Source organism: Eleutherodactylus coqui, chromosome 2 (genome assembly GCF_035609145.1).
Source record: "Eleutherodactylus coqui strain aEleCoq1 chromosome 2, aEleCoq1.hap1, whole genome shotgun sequence".
Classification (NCBI taxonomy): Eukaryota; Metazoa; Chordata; class Amphibia; order Anura; family Eleutherodactylidae; genus Eleutherodactylus; species Eleutherodactylus coqui.
In genome coordinates, this window is record NC_089838.1 from 245,403,803 (window position 1) to 245,428,835 (window position 25,033).

General features: G+C 45.9%; 1 protein-coding gene across 1 annotated transcript in view; it reads right to left on the reverse strand.

Moving 5' to 3' along the window:
• The window catches only part of ABHD17C (abhydrolase domain containing 17C, depalmitoylase), a 38,330-nt gene extending 27,761 nt beyond the window's left edge, over positions 1-10,569 (reverse strand). The window contains exon 1 of the mRNA XM_066592784.1: positions 9,854-10,569. Within this exon, the coding sequence (XP_066448881.1) occupies positions 9,854-10,398 (545 nt within the window). The 5' untranslated portion in view covers positions 10,399-10,569. The remainder of the gene's footprint in view (positions 1-9,853) is intronic.
• Positions 10,570-25,033: the final 14,464 nt, after the last annotated feature.

Sequence of the window (25,033 nt, forward strand, 5' to 3'; positions counted from 1 at the left end):
CAATCATTTTATGCAAACATGAAAATCATTGTACTATGACCCAATTTCTGGTACATCACATCTTAATTTTAAAGTGAAAACAATCATCTGTTGTGGAAATCCAACAATCGTAAAAGATGCCATCATATTTAGATTTCTTGCAATTGCTGGATTGCAACGACTTAGGAGTCAAAAGATATCTGTGCCACAATGCAATCTCTGGCTGCTTTGTAGGTGTCGCACCTAGAGTCGCCATGTCGCCCTAGCACGAAAACTCCTCTCATCCATTTTTTATCTGAATGTGGTTCCCCATTATCACCAAGCTGAATGTAGCTCACAAGGCACAAAATGTTTGGGACCTCTGTTACAAATTCCAGGAGCAGTCAGGGTAGAGTAGTGACTACATAGGGGCATTCACTAACAATTTGTGTTTTTTACTGATGGCTATAAAAATTCTTCCTGAAGTACTTAATAAAAGTTTAGATAACATCATAGGATTATACCAGTACGGTCCGGCCAGCAGCTGTTGGCAGCACGTTACTGTGCACTAAGGACAACAGGATGGCATGGCATTACTGTAACGTTCTATTAGTGATCTTATTTAAAGGGGTTGTCCGGGGACACAGTACACTCATTGTCAAAAAATAAATAAATCAAGCATCTTGGGGTTGTTGGAATGGAATGAAACCTTCTATGTGAGATTGTAACTTTGATATAACAATATCAGAGCAAAAAAATAAATTTATCGTGGAAAACTGACCCCTTGAAGGGAGGTTCTAGTACCCTGTTATACGACCTCTAGCTTGGATACAAGATGTGATACAGGTGGGCATGGAGGCTCTAGTACCCTGTTGTACCACCTCTGGCTTGGATACAAGATGTGATATGGGTGGGCATGGAGGCTCTAGTACCCTGTTGTACTGCCTCTAGCTTGGATACAAGATGTGATACGGGTGGGTATGCAGGCTCTAGTACCCTGTTGTACCACCTCTAGCTTGTATACAAGATGTGATACGGGTGCTCATGGAGGCTCTACTACCCTGTTGTACCACCTCTAGCTTGGATACAAGATGTGATACAGGTGGGCATGGAGGCTCTAGTACCCTGTTGTACCACCTCTGGCTTGGATACAAGATGTGATATGGGTGGGCATGGAGGCTCTAGTACCCTGTTGTACTGCCTCTAGCTTGGATACAAGATGTGATACGGGTGGGTATGCAGGCTCTAGTACCCTGTTGTACCGCCTCTAGCTTGTATACAAGATGTGATACGGGTGCTCATGGAGGCTCTAGTACCCTGTTGTACCGCCTCTAGCATGGATGCAACATGTAATATGGGCGGGCATGGAAGCTTTAGTACCCTGTTGTACCGCCTCTAACTTGAATGAAAGATGTGATATGGGCAGGCATGGAGGCTTTAGTACCCTGTTGTACCGCCTCTAGTTTGGATACAAGATGTGATACGGGTGGGCATGGAGGCTCTAGTACCCTGTTGTACCACCTCTAGCTTGTATACAAGATGTGATACGGGTGCTCATGGAGGCTCTAGTACCCTGTTGTACCACCTCTAGCTTGTCTACAAGATGTGATACGGGTGGACATGGAGGCTCTAGTACCCTGTTGTACCGCCTCTAGCTTGTATACAAGATGTGATATGGGTGGGCATGGAGGCTCTAGTACCCTGTTGTACTGCCTCTAGCTTGGATACAAGATGTGATACGGGTGGGTATGCAGGCTCTAGTACCCTGTTGTACCGCCTCTAGCATGGATGCAACATGTAATATGGGCGGGCATGGAAGCTTTAGTACCCTGTTGTACCGCCTCTAGCTTGAATGAAAGATGTGATATGGGCAGGCATGGAGGCTTTAGTACCCTGTTGTACCACCTCTAGTTTGGATACAAGATGTGATACGGGTGGGCATGGAGGCTCTAGTACCCTGTTGTACCACCTCTAGCTTGTATACAAGATGTGATACGGGTGCTCATGGAGGCTCTAGTACCCTGTTGTACCACCTCTAGCTTGTCTACAAGATGTGATACGGGTGGACATGGAGGCTCTAGTACCCTGTTGTACCGCCTCTAGCTTGTATACAAGATGTGATACGGGTGGGCATAGAGGCTCTAGTACCCTGTTGTACCGCCTCTAGCTTGAATGAAAGATGTGATATGGGCAGGCATGGAGGCTCTAGTATCCTGTTGTACCGCCTCCAGCTTGTATACAAGATGTGATACGGGTTGGCATCGAGGCTTTAGTATCTTGTTGTACCTTCTCTAGCTTGGATGCAACATGTGATATGGACGGGCATGGAAGCTCTAGTACCCTGTTGTACCGCCTCTAGCTTGAATGAAAGATGTGATATGGACAGGCATGGAGGCTTTAGTACCCTGTTGTACCGCCTCTAGTTTGGATACAAGATGTGATATGGGTGCTCATGGAGGCTCTAGTACCCTGTTGTACCGCCTCTAGCTTGTATACAAGATGTGATACGGGTGGGCATGGAGGCTCTAGTGCCCTGTTGTACCGCCTCTAGCTTGTATACAAGATGTGATACTGGTGCTCATGGAGGCTCTAGTACCCTGTTGTACCGCCTCTAGCTTGGATACAAGATGTGATAAGGGTGGGCATGGAGGCTCTAGTACCCTGTTGTACCGCCTCTAGCTTGTATACAAGATGTGATACGGGTGGGCATGGAGGCTCTAGTACCCTGTTGTACCGCCTCTAGCTTGAATGAAAGATGTGATATGGGCAGGCATCGAGGCTCTAGTATCCTGTTGTACCGCCTCCAGCTTGTATACAAGATGTGATACGGGTTGGCATCGAGGCTTTAGTATCTTGCTGTACCTTCTCTAGCTTGGATGCAACATGTGATATGGGCGGGCATGGAAGCTCAAGTACCCTGTTGTACCGCCTTTAGCTTTAATGCAAAATGTGATTCGGGTGGGTATGGAGGCATACAGATTTCATATGGTATCCTTTGGTATATCTGTCCACATTTACTGTAATTGATCCTTACTGAAGACAACCTGATTCCACCCCGTAGCAGTCCAGTTTTGTCATTCATGACACTATTGCAAACAGAGGTGACGGTGGGTGTCAAAGGCAGTAAAAGTAATGGGCGCCGTAAGACCAAATGTCCTTCAGCCAAGTGCCTGGAAATAGTTCCGACAAACACTGTAACAATGGTGCAACCTGTCTCTGGATGGCGGACAATGAAACTGATGGAGCTGCTCGTGCTTGTCGGATGATCCTCTCTACTGGTGGTCTGTCAAGGGCATCCTGAGCCCTGTTGCCTTGTGTTTGCACCGTCATACATCCATTGGTTCCAACACCTCCTAACAGTCTGGTTAGAACGGCCCAGTTAACGGACAATTCCTCGATCCAACATCTAACTTCCTGCATCTCAATAATGCGCTCCCTCTCAAACTCTGTTAACTGAGCGAAATCTCTTCCATTGGTCGCAGAGACGTCTAGTGGTCAACAAGTTCTACACACAAGTAGGCCTTAAGAGCCTTTTTATAGGCCAAGGGTGGAACGACTGTTAGGGTCTCAGGTGGCAAGACCGTTCATCTAATCAAGTCACAACTCTACATCTGCCCAAGATGTAACTATATGCCAAGTTTTGAAGCAAAACGACAACTTCTTTTAGGCGCTTGTTTTTGATAATGAGTATATTGTGTAAAACCTCAATCAACTTGCAGTATTAAAATAACAGAATACACACTCACCCTTCCCCACCGCTGCCATCTCTTTGGTACCGACTGGTCTTTACTACTGCTGCAGGTGGCTGGCGATGACGTCCCCGACAAAAGGGTCACATGACCACTGCAGCCAATCACTGGCTCCCTTCAGCTGATAAATAGCTGCAGCAGTCACATGACCTAGTGTCAGATCATCATCCCTCCCGGAAGTGAAGTTCAGCAGGAACTGGTGAGTCGGCAGCAGCGTGGGAACAGGGAAGTGTGATAATGTATTCTGTTATTTTAATACTGGAAGCTAATTGAGGTTTTACAGAATACTACGTCCCCAGATAACCCCATTAATCTCATTACCAACTAGCTGGAAATTAAGAAACGTAACATTTCTGTATCTTCACTCAGCCTCTATATACACACAACGGCTCATCAGGCTCCGGCTGGTGTCGGCACCACGGTTCTATATTTTTAGCTATGGTACGTCAGGAGTGTTTTTACGACTGTTTACATAACATGACAGCATTTCGTGAGCACTAATGAACATAGAGCCGTGTATGTATCATCGCCATTATAAACAGTCCATTCTACCCATTCTCCTAGGAGAGGACTGGAAATAAATGCCATCCAGCTAATCCCTATTCAGGTCAGGATCAGTCATGCTGTGATGTAAATGTGGTCAGCGGGAAACGAAGAGGGGAGCACAAAGCATTCACAAACACGGGAAAAAGGGATATAAGAAGAAATGTGCTTCCTTCCATGAAAAGCCCGGCACATCCTATTAACGTCATTAAAACAATTACTCATACCTATGGGATATGAAGACAATGCCATGGGAATGCTGGAAGGCTTTGCTATGCAAACGATCCTACTAATGACCCACCAGCATATCGGTGTCATTCTAATGACTGCTTGGCGTCTGCGACGTCGCTAGACGAATTACTTCAAGACACAGAAGACCGTAATTTGGGAACGTAAAATAATTGGAAAAAAAGTGGCATCTTGTCTTCAGTGGGTCACAGAAGATCCCATGGTTCCTAGTGGCGTGTGCGAACAATGCGATATGGCAGACGCCAGCAGGACAAGACCGGATGGGCAGCGTTGGTTGGTAAATGCTTTTTTTTTGCCTCTCCTGATCACCAAGACTGCCGCAATCTGGAAGGGATTGTCTTTCGTGAAACCTACCCCTCTACAGAAATAACACGCCCGTTCTGATAATGCAATATTACACTTGTACGTCCGTTATCTAATGTCTACAAGGGAGTGATCACGCACGCTAGGACAAGATAACCAAATACAGCTCTACTATCTGTGCTCCCTTATAAGCACACCGTGAAAGGACAATAGAACTTAGGCCTCCTTCCCACGAGCGTGACGGGCTCCGCAGCGTAATATTCCGCTGTGAAGCCCGTCACGGCGCCCCCCAGAGCCCCTATACTTACCTGCGGGAGATAGCGTGAAATCGCTTCCCCGCCCACCACCGCCGCGTCACCGCTCGTCACCGCTCGTCACCGCCCACCGCTCTCGCGTCACCAGCCGTGTCACGTGACGCGGCCGGACCGCGTCATTTGGCGTCATATGACGCTCGGCGGTGGGCGGGAAAGCGTTTTTTCACGCTATCTCCCGCTGGTTACAGCGGGAGATAGCGTGAATGGACGGCTTCCATTGACTGCAATGGAAGCCGTCAGTGCGTACAGCCCGTCCTCACCCGCAGAAAATAGAGCATGCTGCGGGTGAGGACGGGAGAAATCGCGGTGCGTAATTCCGCGGTGGAATTACGCATCGTGAGCATGGAGCTATTAGGTTCAATAGAACCTAATAGCTGCGTGCAACGCAGCGGATTTTCGCCGCGAATTACGCGGCGGAAATCCGTTCGTGGGAAGGAGGCCTTAGGAGAAAATGATATCAGGAGAACATAGAAAAGATACAGCGACGGTCTCTTTTCTATGTTCTCCTGATATCATTTTCTCCTAAGTTCTTTTTTCTGATGTTTTTTTTCTGATGTCCCGGAAAGCCCCTTTAATGTTTTAGTAAATTACTGCTGGTGACCAGCAGTAATTTACTAAAACATTACAGGGCCTTTCTGGGACATCAGAAAAAAAAAAAAGGTATAGGGCCTTAACATAAAGAAAAATTAGACACTCATCCATACTGGTGGCTCCCCGCCAGCGCTGCATCCACGATGCCCACCACACGGAGCCTGGAAGAAGCGGGCGATCACGTGCCATACAATATGCAGATGACCGTTCAGCCAGACTTCCAGTGGCTACTGGAGGAGAGATTACATTAAATCAGGATATCTAGAAGAGGACAACGAAAATGTAGAGCATTTAATATGCAACCAGCCCAGGAAAGGGCGGTTTACCCACTACGAATTTTTCAAACCATCGCCAAACGACTGATTGTTGAAAAAAAAACAATTCCGAATTAGATTGATGACTTTTCTAATCCGTTCAATCCATCACACCAGCTAACTTTTTGGGTCCAATTTTGTCCGAAACATGAGACCACCACCGACTAAACAATCATTTGACCTACAGCATTGTTCCACAACTGCACCATAAACAGTTCGCCAGTTCAGATCAGCCAAATGGGCATGTCACTTCTATGCCAAGTGCCACTGGGCAAACAATAGGATCAGACGAGCTCCAATCCAACCTGCACACAGATAACAGCCGGCTGGTCCCGTAGCCATAAGGTTGCTCTATGGTCAGTGGCTCCCACCAGCAGTGAAGATATGAAGGGGTAAGGCACTTTATGAGCCTGCTGGCACACTGCTGAAGTGAAGTGGTCAACGGTGGTCACACTCTTTTGACCCTCTGATCTGACATAAATGATGAGGTCTCTAGTGAGATATACCCTTGAAAAGAAGGAAGTTTCCTGAAGATTGTTCTCCTCGATTGTGTTTGTGGATTGTATTGCAAAGCAACAACTAACGTATATTAAAAAAAACCTTCACTTACACCATTTTCCTCTATAGAAAAGCTTATGGAACAAGAAAAAATGTAATTCTTCAGAAACGACAGAGGATGGATAATAAGGAGCACATATTGCGATTCCTCGGGCGATGGGAAGGATGGCACGCAGCTTACACTTCCATTAGTATAAGGGTTGAACCACACCAAGCGGGCACAAAGTGAGGTCCCTCTTTCTATAAAACCACTGTAAAGCAGGTGTCCACACAAAGTGAGCAGGTAAGAAAAGTACAAACAGAAAAAATGACATTCATCAAGCAAGACGTGCCAGGATGTCCGCCCGCTGGGCCACCGCACCAATCTATGATCATCTGTACTCCTTGTGTACGCGGCTACTCTCTAGAGGTTTATTAAACAGGTGACTACTGGCTACCACTGGCACACGTGACTATAATACTAGTGGCAGCTCTCTCGTATCTTGTCATCGAGTTACAATGCAGGAATGATGTGATTATATACACATGCGAGCCGTTTCCTGGCACTGCCCTGTGTTATCACATCACTCCCACTTGTAAATAAGAGTATGGTAATATATATGGGAGCTACTTATACATTCCTATCATGTCCATTCACATGTCAGATTTGACAAGAAACGCAGCACAGATCCTGTATCGAAATTATTAAAGGTGACACGTGTGATACCTTAATGTGCCCTGGTACAGGCGGGCATCGACTTCAAGTACCAGTCTCTAGAATATGAGCATGCATTGCCAGGACAAATACAGCCTGGTCACATCTTGGGGTCACCTACAGCTTCTACTTGCAGATTGGGGCAGCGGGGTATATCTAGTACATATCTGCACAATATAGTGTACATGGGATGTATAAAACCCCATCAAGTACAACATAACATGTGAACGCTGCCGTACAAACAACATAAACATACAGGGGTCAAAAACTGATAGGACTACTAGAAGGGCTGAGAAAAGCTGGTAAACCTCACCCCCCCAACCAGTAATCAGCGTGGCCTGTAGTATCTGACAACTACAGGGGCTGCAGACCCCAACCAGGGAGGAGGGTGGGCCATGGGGACCATTACAGGGGCCAAGGTCGTATTCCCTGGGCCAGCATGACCTATGGCAACATGACTATTACATGATCTCCCCTGGAACAGCGCGGTCTTTGGTGACTACTAGACAAGTATAAGATTCTCTGCACCACTGCTGTGTCCGATTCCAGGGGGCGAGTACAACCCAGCATTCCCCGGGCTCATGTGTGGTCTATGGTGATATGCCTGCTGTAAGAACAGGATTAGTAAGGGGTAAGGTCTTCCTAAAGTCCCCTGATGAGTTTGGCATATGTGACATGACTACTGTGAGGACAGGACTACTAGAGGGGCCGAGGACTCCTCCCAATCTGGAGATGACTTGGAGGGAGCTCAGGTCTGTCTAGTATCCCATGGACCAGTGCGGCCTTTGGTTACATGACTACTAGACAAATGGAGGACTCCAGTCTCCTCCAAGGACAGTGAGAAACGTGGTCTGCGGTGACATGACTACTGAAAAGACTGAAGATACAGCAGCATCCCCTGGACCAGTGACAAGCATGGCCTGCAGTGACATTACTACTGGAGGAGTTAGAACTCCCAGTACAATGATATGACTAGTAGGGGGGTAAGGTCGTTCTAGTGTTTCCTGGGCTGCAGATGAGTGTGGTGTATGGTTACACTACTACAATTGGGGGTGAGGACCCCCAATACCACAGAATCAGTGTGGCCTGCGATATGACATGACTAAGAGGGAGTAACGTCTTTCTAGAGTCCTCTGATGAGTGTGGTATAAAGTCACATTAGTATTATTGAGAGTAAGAACCCCGAGGACCAGTGTGGCCTGTGATGACTAATAGGGCGCAAGGTCCTACGAGAGTCCCATGATAAGTGGTACAAGATGACATTACCGTTATTGTGCTTAGGCCCCCAGAACCAGTGTGCCATGTGATGACTAATAGGGGGTAAGATCCTCTTAGCATGATAAGTGTGTTACAAGGTGACATTAGTACTATTGGGGTCCCTGGAACCAGTGTGGCTTGTAATAACTAATGGGGGGGTAAGGTCCTCCTAGTGTTTCCTGATGAGTGTGTTACAAGGTGGCATTACTACAATTAGAGTCCCTGGAACAGTGTGGCCTGTAAGGACTAAAAGGGGGGTAAGGTCCTCCTAGTGCCCCCTGATGAGTACAAGGTGATACTACGGTACTACTACTGGGGTCCCTGAAATCAGTGTGGCCTGTGATGACTAATAGGGTTAGGTAAATTCTTCCTAGTGTTCCCTCATGAGTACAAGTATTGGGGTACCTTGAACCGGTGTGGCCTGTAATGACTAATGGGGGGTAAGAACCTCCCAGTGCCCCCTGATGAGTACAAGGTGGTATTACTACTATTGGGGTCTCTAGAATCAATCTGGCCTGTGATGACTAGTAGGGGGTAAGGACCTCCTAGTGCTCTCTGATGAGTATAAGGTGACATATTACTACTATTGTGGTCCCTGCAGCCAGTGTGGCCTGTGAGGACTACTGGGGGTAAGGACCTCCTAGCACCCCCTGACACGTATGGGGTGACATTACTACTATTGTGGTCCCTGCAGCCAGTGTAATGACTAATAGAGGGTAAGGACCTCCTAGTGCCCCCTGACGAGTACAAGGTGACATTACTACTATTGGGGTCCCTGGAAGCAGTGTGGCCTGTGATGACTACTGGGGGTAAGGACCTCCTAGCGCCCCCTGACAAGTACAAGGTGACACTACTATTGGGGTCCCTGGAAGCAGTGTGGCCTGTGATGACTACTGGGGGTAAGGACCTTCTAGCGCCCCCTGACAAGTACAAGGTGACATTACTACTATTGTGGTCCCTTCAGCCAGTGTGATCTGTGATGACTGCTGGGGGTAAGGACCTTCTAGCGCCCCCTGACAAGTACAAGGTGACACTTCTATTGGGGTCCCTGGAAGCAGTGTGGCCTGTGATGACTGCTGGAGGTAAGGACCTTCTAGCGCCCCCTGACAAGTACAAGGTGACATTACTACTATTGTGGTCCCTGCAGCCAGTGTGATCTGTGATGACTGCTGGAGGTAAGGACCTTCTAGCGCCCCCTGACAAGTATAGGGTGACATTACCACTACTGGGGGTAAGTCCTCCCAGGACCTCACAGTAGTTCCATGTGGCCAGTGCCGAGATCCCCCTTCGCCCCTAGTAGGGGGCACTACCAGCCGCACGTACCGTGTCCGCAGGGCGTGCCAGGCCGCCTCGATGTCCGCGTAGAGGTTCTTCTCGCTCGGCTTGCCGCTGCTCACGCCGTAGCCGGAGTAGTCGTACGAGAAGACGTTGCAGTTGATCCGGGATCCCAGGCCGATGTAGAAGCTGCACATCTGGCCGAGGTCCACGGCGTTCCCGTGGGAGAAGAGCAGCGTGTAGCGGCTGCCGGGGGCGCAGCGCACGAACATACAGCCCAGGCAGCTGCCGCGCTCCGTCCGCCAGCGGAACACCTCCACCGCGTCCAGCTCCCGCTGCGAGTACTGCCAGTCCGCCCGCTCCGTCAGGTGCAGGCTGCACGGCGGGGGGAGGCCGGCCGCCGGCTCGCTCGGCTCGTCCCCCTGCGCGGACGTCTGGCTCGGGGTCACCTCCGCCTCCCGCACCGTGTACGTGGGCTCCGGCGGCAGGAAGGCCAGCTTAGCGGCGATCCGGCTCGGGCATGGCGGGCAGCAGAAGAGCCAGCAGAGCTCCCCGAGAGAGAAGCCGTTCATCCTCGGTCCCTGCTCTGGCATTGGGGCGACCCGGGCCTGCGGGCGGAGGGCTGGTACCTGAGGACGGACAGCGGGCCCCCGGCCTGCAGCGCCTAGTAACCGGCGGCTAGCGGCTCATCTGATTGCTACTCGCGCCCGGCCTAGCAGCTGCTTCCGGGAGAGCAGGGAACACCGAGGCCGAGGAGCGACGGAGGAGTGCTGCCCCCTAGCATGGCGGAGAGAGAAGCGCAGGCGGGCGGAGGGAAGAGAGGTGGTGGGAGGGGGCAGGAGAGCGAGCGGCGAGGTGGCGGCCCCGGGCTTACTGATGGGGACAGACGGTCAGCGGTCATGGAGGGGGATGACCGTCACAGCACACTGCAGGCCGCTATCACTTACTGCACACCTGACAGATGTCCCCCTCTTGGAGGACAGTCCCTAGTTGTGGCCCAAGTCCCTCTTTTTGACCTTGGAAATAGTGTTGCAGTAATAAACTTCCCATATTGCTCCATAATCTGTAGAGTGCCCAACTGGATCTTCATATCCGTGCAATCATAGGGTGCATATATATATATATATATATATATATATATATATATGTATTCCGATGAATTGGTGCTAATATTTAAATTATACGCATTCGACTGTATTGATATGGACGGAAAAATAGATCTGTCACACAATGCACCATAAGTGTATGTCCAAAAAGTTGGGAGGTAGGTGATTGTATTTAAAGGGGTTTTACCAAAGATTGAAAGTTACCCACTTACCACCACAGGGGGATGACTTGCTGATCAGTAAGGGTCTCACCGATCTCGAGATTTAGGGTCCTGTGACCTCCTCTGCCTGTCACTGCAGGGTCGCTTCTCCATCAGATTGAAGTGAGCGCTGGCCAAGCATGGACATTCGGCGTTCCATTCATTTGAAGGCGGCTGCGCTTGCCGATTGGGTATCTTCCCAGTCCAATTGAAAGTGAATGGAGCATTAGCGCACTTGTATGACCAACACTTCATTCAGTCTCCCCCTCACCCGGTAGTGAGTAGGACGGGGACACAAGACCCTGATTCTCAAGATCAGCGGTGGTCTCAGAGGTGAGACCCCCACAGTTCAGCAAGTTATGTGTATAGGGGATTACTTGTAATCTTGGTCTAACCCTTTTAGTGGTGATTAAAATGGTTTCATAAATGTATCTTTTAATTTTGGCCATCCTCAGAGGGATTGGCTAATTGCACCTTTGATGGATGGCAGTGCCAACAACCTGGACTTTTATCTAAAAGCTAAAATGGCAGGAAATAATGTCCCAGTCCCCGATTAGCTTCGCTTCCCCCTCCCCCCTCTAGTTCACTCTCAGCGTTTGACCCAACAAAGAAGAAAAAGTCTTCAGGCTTCTCTCTTCTTTCTGCCTTACACCCTTTATGAGTGGCCCTATTCCTTCACACCTCCTCCTTTCTCTCCCTTCAGCTGTCAGTAGTCACTTTAGTACAATTTACCTGGCAAAATTGTGTGGTGGACAGCCGCGGTTTGGGGTTTTCAAACACATAGTAAATTGCAGCATGGAAATCTAGCTGCCTAACTCACCCATAATTGAGTTTTGCATTTTTATGAATCTGTAACAATGTTGTGTATTTAGCTGCTTTAGGGGGGTTTTCAATGTTATTACTGTTGATGAGTTATCCTCAGAATAGGTTATCATTAGATGATTGGCTGGGGTCCACCACTTAACACCCTGGCCAATCAGCTGTTCGGGTGTCCACTGTAAGCACCAAAATACAGGCTACAGAGTGGAAACAGATAGCATCCAACCTGGTGCAGTGGCCAACAGTGATAATTGCAGGTGGAGCTCTTACTGATTTTTAATGAGCTACACCTGCAGTTACAAGCACCAGCCGCTACACAGGGGTCGGAGCTATCTCCTCCGAATCCATACCCTGTGTTTTGGAGCTGACAGTCGGTGCCCAAACAGCTGATCGGCCAGGTTCCTAAGCAGCAGACCCCGGGCAATCAACCATTAATGACTTATTTTGAGAATAGGTCTTCAATAGAAATAACCCAGAAAGCCCCTTTAAGCTCTGTTCACGTTGCATTTCAGTGTGCACCCAGCCTTTTCCTTCCCAGGATTCCATCTGAATAGCTGGAAACGGCATTTAGACAGAACCCTGGATGGAACTATAGGCTTTCACTAGTTGGAGACCAAAGGTGCAAGCTTCGGTCTCCATTTGACCAGGTTTCTGTTCATTGCCATTATTTGTGCCAGAAAGAATAAGGTAGGCAATTATGCTATTCTGCCCAGCAAAAATGCCATAAAGGAATAGACTAGGTCAAATAGAGACCACAAAGGTCTCTGACTAATTCAAATCTATTAGGTAAGGACTAGAAAAGTAGATAGCACTCCGGGATTATCCTGCTATTCTCATGTTTGACAACGTTGTCGCCACGTTCTCTGCGCCTATTTATGCCCTACTGTCCTGGCTCTGATTTTATGATTGTAACCAGACAGGCGCAGAGAACGTCACAACAACATTGACAAACATGAGAATAGCAGGACAATCCCCGAGTGCTATCTGCTTTCATATATATATGCTGACCCCGGACCGTCAAGTGGTTGTGATTGGTGTTCTCCATTCTGGATATCTTTGCTGGATGGGAATTTATCCTAATCCATGGAGGTGTATAATCAAGCCTGCCAGGGTATTAGGTGTGGTGGTGCACTCTGTTACCTGTGGCACCCCATCACACCAGGTGAGTCTGTTCTGTATTGTCTTTTGAGTTTGACTTTGGGAGCGCTGTCCACTTTTGTACTTCTGACTTATATAATTAAAATATGTGATTCTTTCTATGGTTCCGTGTGAAAACGGTTTTCAATGATTGAGACGGAACTCCAGGATGAAAAAGCTGGGCGCATAATCAAAACCAGTGTTAACTCAACTTTTACTGGTCATGGATTTCCAATAGACAATCAGATGGGTATCTAATCATTCATGTCATTATCAATAAGTGTTTCCTTAAAGCAACCCTCCGGTTCTGGACAAAGGCGGCCACAACGCTTCTCTAACTACCTGATGCATATTGTACATTAGTGTGCATCAACAACCTTCATTAAGTAAAATGGAAAAAAAAAATGGTTTGCTACCGCGTTAGCCAGTAGAGCAATGTATGATTGTTCTCAGAGCGAGAAACCAAGTAATCTTGTAGATATGATACCTTTTGATACCTTTTTGTTAACATCATGCATTTTTGTTAGCCATTAAAGGGTATCATATCTACAAGATTACTTGGTTTCTCGCTCTGAGCACAATCACACATCAACAACCTTCGATATGCCAATGATACAATGTTGCTTCGCGGAAAGTGAAAAGGACCTGGAATATCTGATCCAAAGAGTTAAAGGAGATGTCCCGCGCCGAAACGTTTTTTTTTTTTTTTTAAACCCCCCCCCCCGTTCGGCGTGAGACAACCCCGATGCAGGGGTTAAAAAAACCACCCGCACAGCGCTTACCTGAATCCCGGCGGTCCGGCGTCTTCATACTCACCTGCTGAAGATGGCCGCCGGGATCCTCTGCCTTCGTGGACCGCAGCTCTTCTGTGCGGTCCACTGCCGATTCCAGCCTCCTGATTGGCTGGAATCGGCACGTGACGGGGCGGAGCTACACGGAGCCGCTCTCTGGCACGAGCGGCTCCATAGAAGACTACAGAAGACCCGGACTGCGCAAGCGCGGCTAATTTGGCCATCGGAGGCCGAAAATTAGTCGGCACCATGGAGACGAGGACGCTAGCAACGGAGCAGGTAAGTATAAAACTTTTTATAACTTCTGTATGGCTCATAATTAATGCACAATGTATATTACAAAGTGCATTATTATGGCCATACAGAAGTGTATAACCCCACTTGCTGCCTCGGGACATCTCCTTTAAAGAAGAAAGTGAGCGCATTGGGTTCAACCTCAGCATAAAGAGAACAAAGGAAATGAGAACAGCAAGCAACGGGACATCCTTGTAAAAAATAGGCAGTGAGGAAATTGAAGTGGTTAAAGATTTCCTCTTCCTCGGATCCAAGATTGACAGCAATGGAAAATCAGAACCAGAAATCAAACAAAGAATTGGACTTGGTTGCAAGAGCAGCTATAGTATTAGCATTGCTACAAAGATTCAAATGATAAATGCAATTGTGTTTCCGATCTCCATATATGCATGTGAAAATTGGACACTCAGAAAGGTAGATAGGAGGAAAATTGATGCTCTTAAAGGGGTTGTCCCACGAAAGAAAGTGGGGGTATACACTTCTGTATGGCCATATTAATGCACTTTGTAATATACATCGTGCATTAAATATGAGCCATACAGAAGTTATTCACTTACCTGTTCCGTTGCTGGCGTCCTCGTCTCCATGGTGCCGTCTAATTTCAGCGTCTAATCGCCTGATTAGCCGCGCTTGCGCAGTCCGGTCTTCTCCCTGGTGAATGGGGCCGCTCGTGCCGGAGAGCTGGTCCTCGTAGCTCCGCCCCGTCACATGTACCGATTCCAGCCAATCAGGAGGCTGGAATCGGCAATGGACCGCACAGAGCCCACGGTGCACCATGGGAGAAGACCCGCGGTGCATCGTGGGTGAAGATCCCGGCGGCCATCTTGCTAAGGTAAGGAAGAAGTCGCCGCAGCGCGTGGATTCGGGTAAGTACTAAACAGTTGTTTTTTTTAACAAATGCATTGGGTTTGTCTCGCGCCTATTGAAAAAAAAAAAAAACCCGTTTCGGCGCGGGACAACCCCTTTAAATCATGGCGCTGGAGAAGAATGCTGAGTATATCATGGTTGGCAATGGTCACCAACAAGATGGCCCTAGAGGGTATCAAACAAAAAGTATCAGCCAACAGCGTCTCTCATACTTTGAATATATCATGCGAGCTAATTCTCTGGAAACAATATTGATGCTCGGCACAGTTAGTGAGTCACGAAGAGGAGGACGACAAAACACGCTGGCCGGACTAAATCAAGCCGGATACAAATATGCATATGGAATAAATGAAAGAAGCATATAAGGATAGGAAAGTCATAAAGAGTGATAACCAAAGTGATCATTCAAAGCGTCCAAAAGTCAGCCTCGAATGAACAAATAATCATCATCATACATCATGAGTCTAAGACACTACATGCTGCTTTAATTGGCCAGTGCTGCCCATGTGAGGAGCAACTTTACACAGGAGCGATAGTTATTATGTGAATGGAGGTGAAGCGGGACGGTGATTATTTTGACCTGCCTGCCTCTATTCACAGAAAATAGACAGTTGTTCAAAAATTCAGGGACTCCTCTTTACATGGCCAACAGTCGCTTTAGGCCCCCTGTCCATGGGCAAGGCGGAATATCGCTAGTGATGTTCCACCGCAGGGGACAGAACTGACAGTTCTCTGCGGTGAGCCTATCTGACAAGCTCACTGCAGAGAATTGCAGCAAATCACAGCATGCTGCGACTTGAGTCCCGCGAGCGGAGAATTGCTATGATTCTACACTCGTGGACAGGCGGCTGCGCTTTCCTTAGCAATGCTATGGAAAGCGTGCACTGAGTTACTCGCGGCCGGATTATCGCCGCGAGTAACGCAATGCAAGATCATCCGTGGACAGGAGTCCTTCAGGGTGCATTCATACACAGCGCATTTACAGCAGGAATTTCTGTGATTGAAAATCAGCTCATTTGTGTGAATGCTGTTACTTTGGTGGCAAGCGCCTTGATTTGTTTAAGCCCAATTCAAATGTCTGGGATAGTTGAGAAATTTTGGCAAAAAAACATCCACATATGAACATACCCTTAAAGAACGTTAATTTGAAACAACTGGATGCTGATCAAATCATATATCTTTTTATTGTTGCTTTATTGCTCAAATTTCTTCACTCCTGGTCAACACATCTGCTTTATTACACAAACTCCTTCCAGCATTGCTAAATATTGTAACTAGACAAATTTACCTTTTAAGACTCTTAGCAAGCAGAGACTGACAACCCAGTTATGGCCGGGCTCACATGACCGTATCGTAAAGTGCTGCATAAGAATCGCAGTGTTTTACTTGCATAGGGAATCGCATATCCCTGCGTATTGTCACATATTTACACACGCTGTCATGTACTAGCTTCCTGGTTTCTTCTTTTTTTGTAACTTTCTATTCATGTCTCCTAGGAACAGGCGTAAAAAAGCAGTACATATGCACACATAGAAAACAATAGGGCCGTACGCGCGTAATACGTGGTAAAATGGAACATGCTATGTTCTTTTTTACATACGTAATATACGCGAGAGTTATAGGCAAGTGTGAGTGGAACAATGAAAATCAATACACTTTCATTGACGCCATTCACCACATATATTGTGCGCGTCATACGCAGTACAAATACATTCGCGCAGGCCCGGTATAAAACTAAGAGGGGTCATATTGCCACCCACCTCTCGCTGGGGAGAATAAAGCTTTTTTGGATGGGCAGACCAATCGATCGTAGAAGCGCTTGTCGACAGTGTAAGCAGTCAGTCAGCACTCTTTTAAAGGATGTACACAGGACCAGGATCACCCAAAAGAATGGCTGTGCAAACAGTTGTTTACTACTAGAGATGAGCGAGTATACTCGCTAAAGGCAATTGCTCGAGCGAGCATTGCCTTTAGCGAGTACCTGCCCGCTCGAGACTGAAGGTTCGGGTGCCGGCGCGGGGGAGCGGTGAGTAGCGGCTGTCAGCAGGAGGGAGAGGGGGGGGGGGGGAGAGAGAGATCTCCCCTCGGTTCCTCCCCACTCTCCCCCGCAGCTCCCTGCCTGCCGCCGGCACCCGAACCTTCAGCCTCGAGCGGGCAGGTACTCGCTAAGGGCAATGCTCGCTCGAGCAATTGCCTTTAGCGAGTATACTCGCTCATCTCTATTTACTACTTGTGATAGTTTGTGCAGCTGTTTATTTCCATGTACATTCAGTTTCCTCGAGGAGATGTGCCATAAATGAGGGTTTTCATATCCGCATACAAGATTGGCCGTCAAACGAGCATTTTCTCATTTGTTGGCTGGTTGTGGGCATAATTACATGGGGCAATGATTGGTAATCAGCATTCCTACGAACGCTTGCTTAGCTGATGGTTGACCTGTGTAACAGCCGGCTTAAATCAAATTTTCTACTAATGACATTTATCCCCTATCTTCAGAATGGAAGATTATAAATGTCTGATTGCCGAGGATCCAACCGCCCCAACCCAAGTGATCCCAACATCTGCGCCCCCCGAATTCCCCATACATGAAGTTCCATTCACTTCTATGGGATGGAGGGAGATTGCCAAGCACATTTGCATGGGAAGCTCGGGTGCTTAGCTGTTGGGATCACCAGGGAGAGGGAATAAATGTCATTAGTGAAAGAACTATTGCTGTCACACAAGTTGTTTATAAGACATCTGCCGTTTCCAATTGGAAATATCTACCCAGTGGTCTATTCCTATAGTGTCTCGCCTATAGAAACTGCAGAACACTATACTTCCTAATGATTATACTAGCCATAACTGCGCCATAAAGAAAAACTTGACAAAACGACATGTATATAATTGTGGTTGTGCTTTTACACTTCAAGAAAAATGTTTCTCAAACTTTCTATATTTTGGGAAATCTCTATTTGTGTATGCCCCATAGTGTCCCAATCGCTACATATATGAGGGAAAGCAGGGACAGAATCGTAACATTCATGGTCAGCTTCATGAATAGCCAGTGTATAAATGCAATTAATTTCAGCCATTGGTTGTACAATTTACAACCCTAATGATGCTGATAAATTCTGTCTGTATTCCTGGCACCCTTTATCCATGTGTGGTTTCTGTATCCCCCTACAATCTCCTGGCTTCTGTCAAGGAATTTCCACTCTTTGTTATATTAGCTTGAAGTATAAGTATTTATTGAGCTGTGCGGTTCTGACAATATGGTGGCAATTACTGATATACATTGTTACTTCTAGTAAGAATCACTATCACAGTTTATCATGTTTCTGTGGGTTTCCTCCCACACTCCAAAAATATGCTTAAAGGATATTTCAGTAAAAAATAAAAAAAATTGCATGGACAGAGAATGGGCTGAAATAAAAAAAATAATCAATACTCGCTGGCTAGATGTCCCTTCTAGTCCTGTGCAGGAACTCTGCGCCCCGCTGCATCAGGCCAAAAAGAAGCAGCAGCAGCTGTTCATTGCACCAATGACCATTCAGCTAATCAATTGCTTCAGCTGTGACACTGCCATGTATGTCACATGACCTCTGAAGCCAGTGATTGGCTGAGTGGTCATATGCATACTGAACAGCATCTGACTGGAGTGGCAGGGACCAAAATTCCTGCACTGGAGTGGGCGGGAATAACTATCAGGGGAGTATTGCTTTTTTAAATTTTTTTTATTTTATTTCCTGCTCATGCATTTTTTTCTGACTCGGAAAACTAATTTAATTGCATTCCTGTAAACTGTTTTGTATTAAATTCTGTTTTCATTAGATTTAAAATGATATAACATAGCTCATAGCTTGCACATAACATTAATTTATAACCTTTTGCATATTATTAAAGAAGTGCTCGATTGCTCTTAATGAGCCCTTAAAGGGGGGTAGAGGAAGAGAGATAGGAGGGGTATATGGATGAAAAGGAGGGGTGACAACTACAGGTTACACCTTGGTAAATTAATACGGTATGTATTTTTACTTACATTTTCTTAGACTTTGCTAAACAATCTATATCTCTATTACTGCTAAAAGATTATACAGGATTAGATCAGTTTATACCATGGGTCCCAGGTAACTTTGAATTTTTCGTGGGTTCTATTAGCCCAGCTTGTTAGTTCCTCAAGTCTTCTAATTTCATTTACTTTAGTTATCCATTGGTTATATGTAGGTGCTTCTGGATGTTTCCACATGGTAGGAATTAAGGATTTTGCAGCCGACATCAAGTGGGTTATTAGGTTAGATTTCGAGGGTCTATAATTTGAGGAAAATTTAGACAGTATCACAAATTCTGGGGAGAGTCTGAAGGTATTATTTGATATGATGCGTATGGCTTTATATCCCAGTATGGGCGTATGACTGGACAATGCCACCAAATATGTATTAAAGAACCTGTTTGTTTGCTGCATCACCAGCATAAATAGGAATCAGCTAATTTGTAAGTATACGGCCATTCTGGTGATCATTCCTGTAAACTGGCCATAATGTATGTGTGTTTGTCGAAGATAGAAAAATTAGATTGCGAGCCTATTGGACACAGAGACTGATGGGAATGGTGAAACTCTGTACAGCTGTGCAGAGTATGTTGCTAGTATGTAAAGGTGGTTTCACATCTGCTTTGGAACCTTCAGCTGGAGGTTCCGTCACAGATTTGGCTGAAAATACCGGAAAAAAAGCAGGGTCCATCTGGCACTGTTCAGTTCCATCCAGAGATGGAACCATTCAAGCCATGGAGATTGCCCTTTTCTGCTCACCGAATGGAGCAGGACAGCAGAATCCCTGCTCAGATGTGACACCATCCTAACTAGAGATGAGCGAGCATACTCGCTAAGGACAATTACTCGATCGAGCATTGTCCTTAGCGAGTATCTCCCCGCTCGGAAGAAAAGGTTCGGCTGCCGTTGCGGGTGAGAGGTGAGTTGCGGCAGTGAGCAGGGGGAAGGGAGAGATCTCCCCTCCGTTCCTCCCCGCTCTACCCTGCCGCTCCCCGCCTGCCGCCGGCAGCCGAATCTTTTCTTCCGAGTGGGCAGGTACTCGCTAAGGGCAATGCTCGATCGAGTAATTGCCCTTAGCAAGTATGCTCGCTCATCTCTAATCCTAACCAATAGAAATAAATAAACTAGTGTTAACTTGTATCAGTGACTTCTACATGAACTAAGCAAAAAGTTTTATCCAGCTCGAAGGCTAAAAACTTACTCAACTTTATTTCAATCCAGCAATTATAAAATTACATTTAAAAGTCTTACATGTTTGGAATGCGGCGTTCTGGTATTCACAGCATACATAAAGGAAACACGCATAGGACATTTAAAATATATATCTGCTTTTGAAATCTAAGCTGATAAGACGTACAATACTATTTAATTAGGTAAAGCCATGTTCCTGTTAAGGGAAGTGCTCTGATTAAAAATGTGTGAAAAAAGGTAACAGAATGATATTTATAATTTACAATGCTATTTAAAATTGGGCTAACAGGGTCCAATGTTTCTGGGGATCAAATGGAAAGATATTGGTCAGCCCAAAAAGCTGAAATAATGCCCAAAACACAGGACTTAATACCCAATCAATCCCAAATCCAACAAGGTGGTGGAGAGCAATAAAAGATCACAATGCACCAGCCTGCAAAATAGTGGCAATCCAGGAGAAAACAGTGCAGTAATAAAAAAGAATGATCCAAATGCTCACAGGTAGGAAGAGTAAAAAGGTGAAGACACTCTCCGTGGAAGGTCTCTCCCCAGGAGCCCCCCCCCCCCCCCCCAGAAGGCAATTTTTAACCACAAGAACACGTCTTCGTCCAGGAGGTACAGAGATAGGATATTTATTGGTCCAAAATAAACATACACATTGCCGACAGGGTAGAGAGGCACATAAAACCAAAGGAGTAGTTGCTGCAATGCGTTTCGGGGCTGCAAGGTCCCTTTTTCAAGCATATATGTGGGCTATATAGATGTGCTTTTATAGCAAACATAGTATTCAAAATGATTCGTAAGGAAATGATTCAGGGCAACAGAAACAGAACTGAACAGCACCAAAGGGACATCATTAGTATTTTAGGCTCTGTCCAGTTCCCATCATGCCCTCCTGCATTTCCTTGGAGTAAATAGCACAGCTTGCCGTGCTATTTCATCTGGGAATTTGGATGGATCTGCACCAAAGGCTTTTAATAGAGCCTTTGATGCAAAAGTCATCATAGCCTACCCATTGAATAGATTTTATTAGAAGAGCATATAGGGAAAGTTTGAAACGAAAGAAAAAATATTTGCATATACGTTATGCATTGCAACACCACCAGTTCGGGAGTCTAGCTCGTTTATGAGCGAGCAGGCTCTTCTCATCCTTTAGTCATGATCAACAGCTTTCTTCCTTTCCACCCTCAATAGAGACTAAGGTATCAATCATGACTAGTTGGCCAAGGTAGATAGAGTTGATGTGGACAATGTGACAGGTCTATGAAAATCAACTGGAGGTGTTTAGGGTGATCACCGCTCATTTGAGTGGCTTTCTAATGAAGTTTTCCACTTGCGTACTTATAATCCTAAAACAATGTTGTACATATCTTCCCAAAATGTGAAGCAATATGTCTTGTAGGTTTTCATGTATTTGGATCATAGCATATCCAGTAAAGGCAAATAATAATCTGTAGGACTTAATGTGCTTTTACAGGGAGCGTTTAACTTTTGGATTCCCATGATCCAGCAAGAATCTGAATGGTTATTGTTTAGTGTAAATACATGCCCCAACTGTACAACGTATCATTCCATGTAAACAGCCAGTCGTTCACTTATGAATGACTGCCTGCTTACTGTGAATGGAGGCGGGTGGAACGTTCCCCAGGCCCCTCCGCCACCATTCAGTAGCGAGGCTTGTCCCTGTGTAAAAGCACAGAAACAATTATCACTGGGACGAGCTGTTGGGTGTCTGTTGCTCGACAGATCGTCCCATGCCAAAGAACCCTTATTTAGAAATCATAAAGATGTCTCATCAGTCACCCGAGTGGCTTCTACAATTTTTGAGGGACCTCAGTCCGTAAGTAGTAAAATTCTTATCTGAGGAAGCTACTTTGATGAGTGGTGCAACTAGTTCAAGCGCTCTAAACAAGTCCAGTCAATTTTAATGGAAATCTTCATGATTACTAATTTTCAGATAGGGTGGAATTCCTCTTAGCATTGTAAATGTGTAATAAAGTTGCAATAGCATATAATTATAGTGAATAATACATGATTAAGGCACTACACATATTTTTCAATCTTCCAAACCTGTTTTATTATAGTAATTAAATGTCCTTCGAAAATGAAAATATCCTTCTGAAATCTGCTATTAGCATTACAAATAATGACAGTTAAACAGATTCTATAGATTAGAGGGAATCTGTCACTATGAACCCCCTGAACTACTGTAATGTGTGGATAACAGAAGAGCCGCCAATTCCAAGAATGTAATACTTACCTCTGAGTTCATGGTCATGACCCATGCTCTGCGCTGTGCAGTAATGCGTTCCCCAGACTCCTAAGCTCTGACAAACAGTAATAAAACAGGACTTCTAGATACTTCATTAGCATACGGAGTGGGAGACATTTTGAATGCTTGTTGTTTGGGAGTGGAAGAGTTCAGAGATAAGATTTACATCTGTTTCTCTTCAGCTATCCACACATTACAGTAAATCAGGGTCATTTTTGATGGTAACAGATTCCTTTCAAGGCCGCTCATGTACATTGGATAACTATCACCTGAAAGCTTGTTCTTCTGACAGCTGTCTGCTTTGACCCTTCCATATATGAAATAAGCTTGCCTGTTGAGTTTCTTTGGATTTATAAGAACTAGTGCAAAGTGGAGGAAGTTCTTTCAGAGACAAATCAGAACACTGCTATAATTCTTATAAGGTGCAAAGTAGCACTCGGCCTATAATCTCAGAGGTGTAGCTAAGTTTTCCTTCACATTGGCCTAGTTCTAGATCTTGCCCTAGTCCTATATTTAAATAGCATGGCCAATACAAAGTGGCTCTTTTGGCACATGCCCGGCCAACCTCCAATAGTAGTGTCTCTGAGATAGCAGTTGTCTTTCCTGGGTATTTTCCTTGTACTCAGGTATCTACGGGACTTACACAGGAGTTGAATAGTGTTACATCCAGACAGTCGCAAGAACAAACATATGAAGCCTGTATCAACACGAATAGGAAACACAAATACATGACTAGGGACTCACCAACAGATGTTCGAAATAGAATAGTAATGATAATTAGAGGATTATGACAGTCAGATAATGGAGTAGATGATTGATGGAAACATAAATAACAATCTGACAATACCTAACTCAAACTACCTCCCTACCTAATCTAACCTGACACTGACCCCAACACCAGACACCACTGCCCCTGAGTAACCCTCTGTTAACCCTATCTAAAACCCTATTCTTGAGAAACAAAGAGAGGAGTAAGACCCAGAAACAAGAAAGCTAAACAAAGCAAGCCTGACTATGAACAAGACTAGGCAAACATAAACAGGGAAGGAGCAGACAAAACTGCTAAAGCCACATTTACATAGGACGAATGTCAGGCACAGGAGTGAGTATCGTTGGCTTGTGGCGGGGAGGCTGGAGGAGATTTCTCTGCTCGCTCTCCCCCGCCCCACTCCATTCACTTAACACAGCAGCCATTCAGTACTGAACAGCTGCTGTTTATACTGAAGGATCGTCGTTCAGAATTTTATGCAGCCTAAATGATGAGCAGATCACTGATCGTTCAGTGTAAATAGCAGCCGTTCAGTACTGAACCGCTGCTGTGTTAAGTGAATGGAGAGGGGTGGGGGAGAGTGAGGAGTGAAAACTACAAGCAAGTCTGCCCGAGCTGCAGAGGGGATGCACGGCGGAGCCGACAACGCCTGATAGGTAATGTATTGTGCTTTTTTTATGCAGATAGGCCTTATTTCTGGGGTACATCTTATATTTCATGCCTACCCCCTAAACCCCACCAAAAATCCAGGCAAAAGAGCGCTACACAGATGCCATTTTGCTGTGATTTTCTTGCGGCAATATCGCTTTCGCCCATGTGAAAGAGGCCTTAAGAGTACATTCACACATAGCAGAAATACAGTGTATTTTCCATAACGGAACATTTCACAGTAAAATCTGCATCATTTCCACATCAGAAAGATAGTCAAAATCTGGGGATTCACAGCTAATTTCATCTGCTGCTCTTCTCACCTCACAATCAGCAACCCCTCAATGCAGGGCACAGAGCCACAGGCTAAAATCACCTGTGGATCCTCAGCTGATTTCAAGTCAAAATCTGTACCAGATTTTGCTGCAGATTTTGTTGCAGAATTTTCCACTGCGGTAAATACGCAGCATTTCTGCAACATGTGAACTTACCATAAAAAGGAACTGGCTGCTCTCCTATTTTTCATTAAAGAACAATTCTAGAGTTCCCCAATGTACCCATACACATTTTAGAGAGAACTTGCTCAAAGCCCTTAATTTCATTGAAATCAGTTGACTATCTAATATGTGTATGTGGGGGCCAACAGACTCTCCCTCGATAGCAGATGTCATGAGGGATTGAGCATGCTGGATTTCAGCATGCCCAATCCTTTGTTCCCATTGCAGATAAACCACCGCAAGACAGGCAGTGCCTTACTCCTCTCACCCCACTGAAATAAACATGCAGTATCATGACAACTATCAAGCGTTTGGCTGACAGTCATATATAAGGTGTATGGCCAACTTTGTTTATAATTTATGTCTCATTCATCTGTTATCCCTCCAGAACACAGAATGAAGCCACTCTCACACACAGCGTCGGTAAAAGGCTGCATTTCAAACGCAGTGGTTTACCGCGATTTTGATTAGCATTTTTTAACGCAGGTTACTGCGTTCAACAGTACTTTTTAACGCACTCCATCATTGTGATGCGTTAAAAAAACCCACAAAAACAGCACTTGAAAATCGCAGGTTTTTTTAATGACACGTTCAAGTGCAGGTCTGT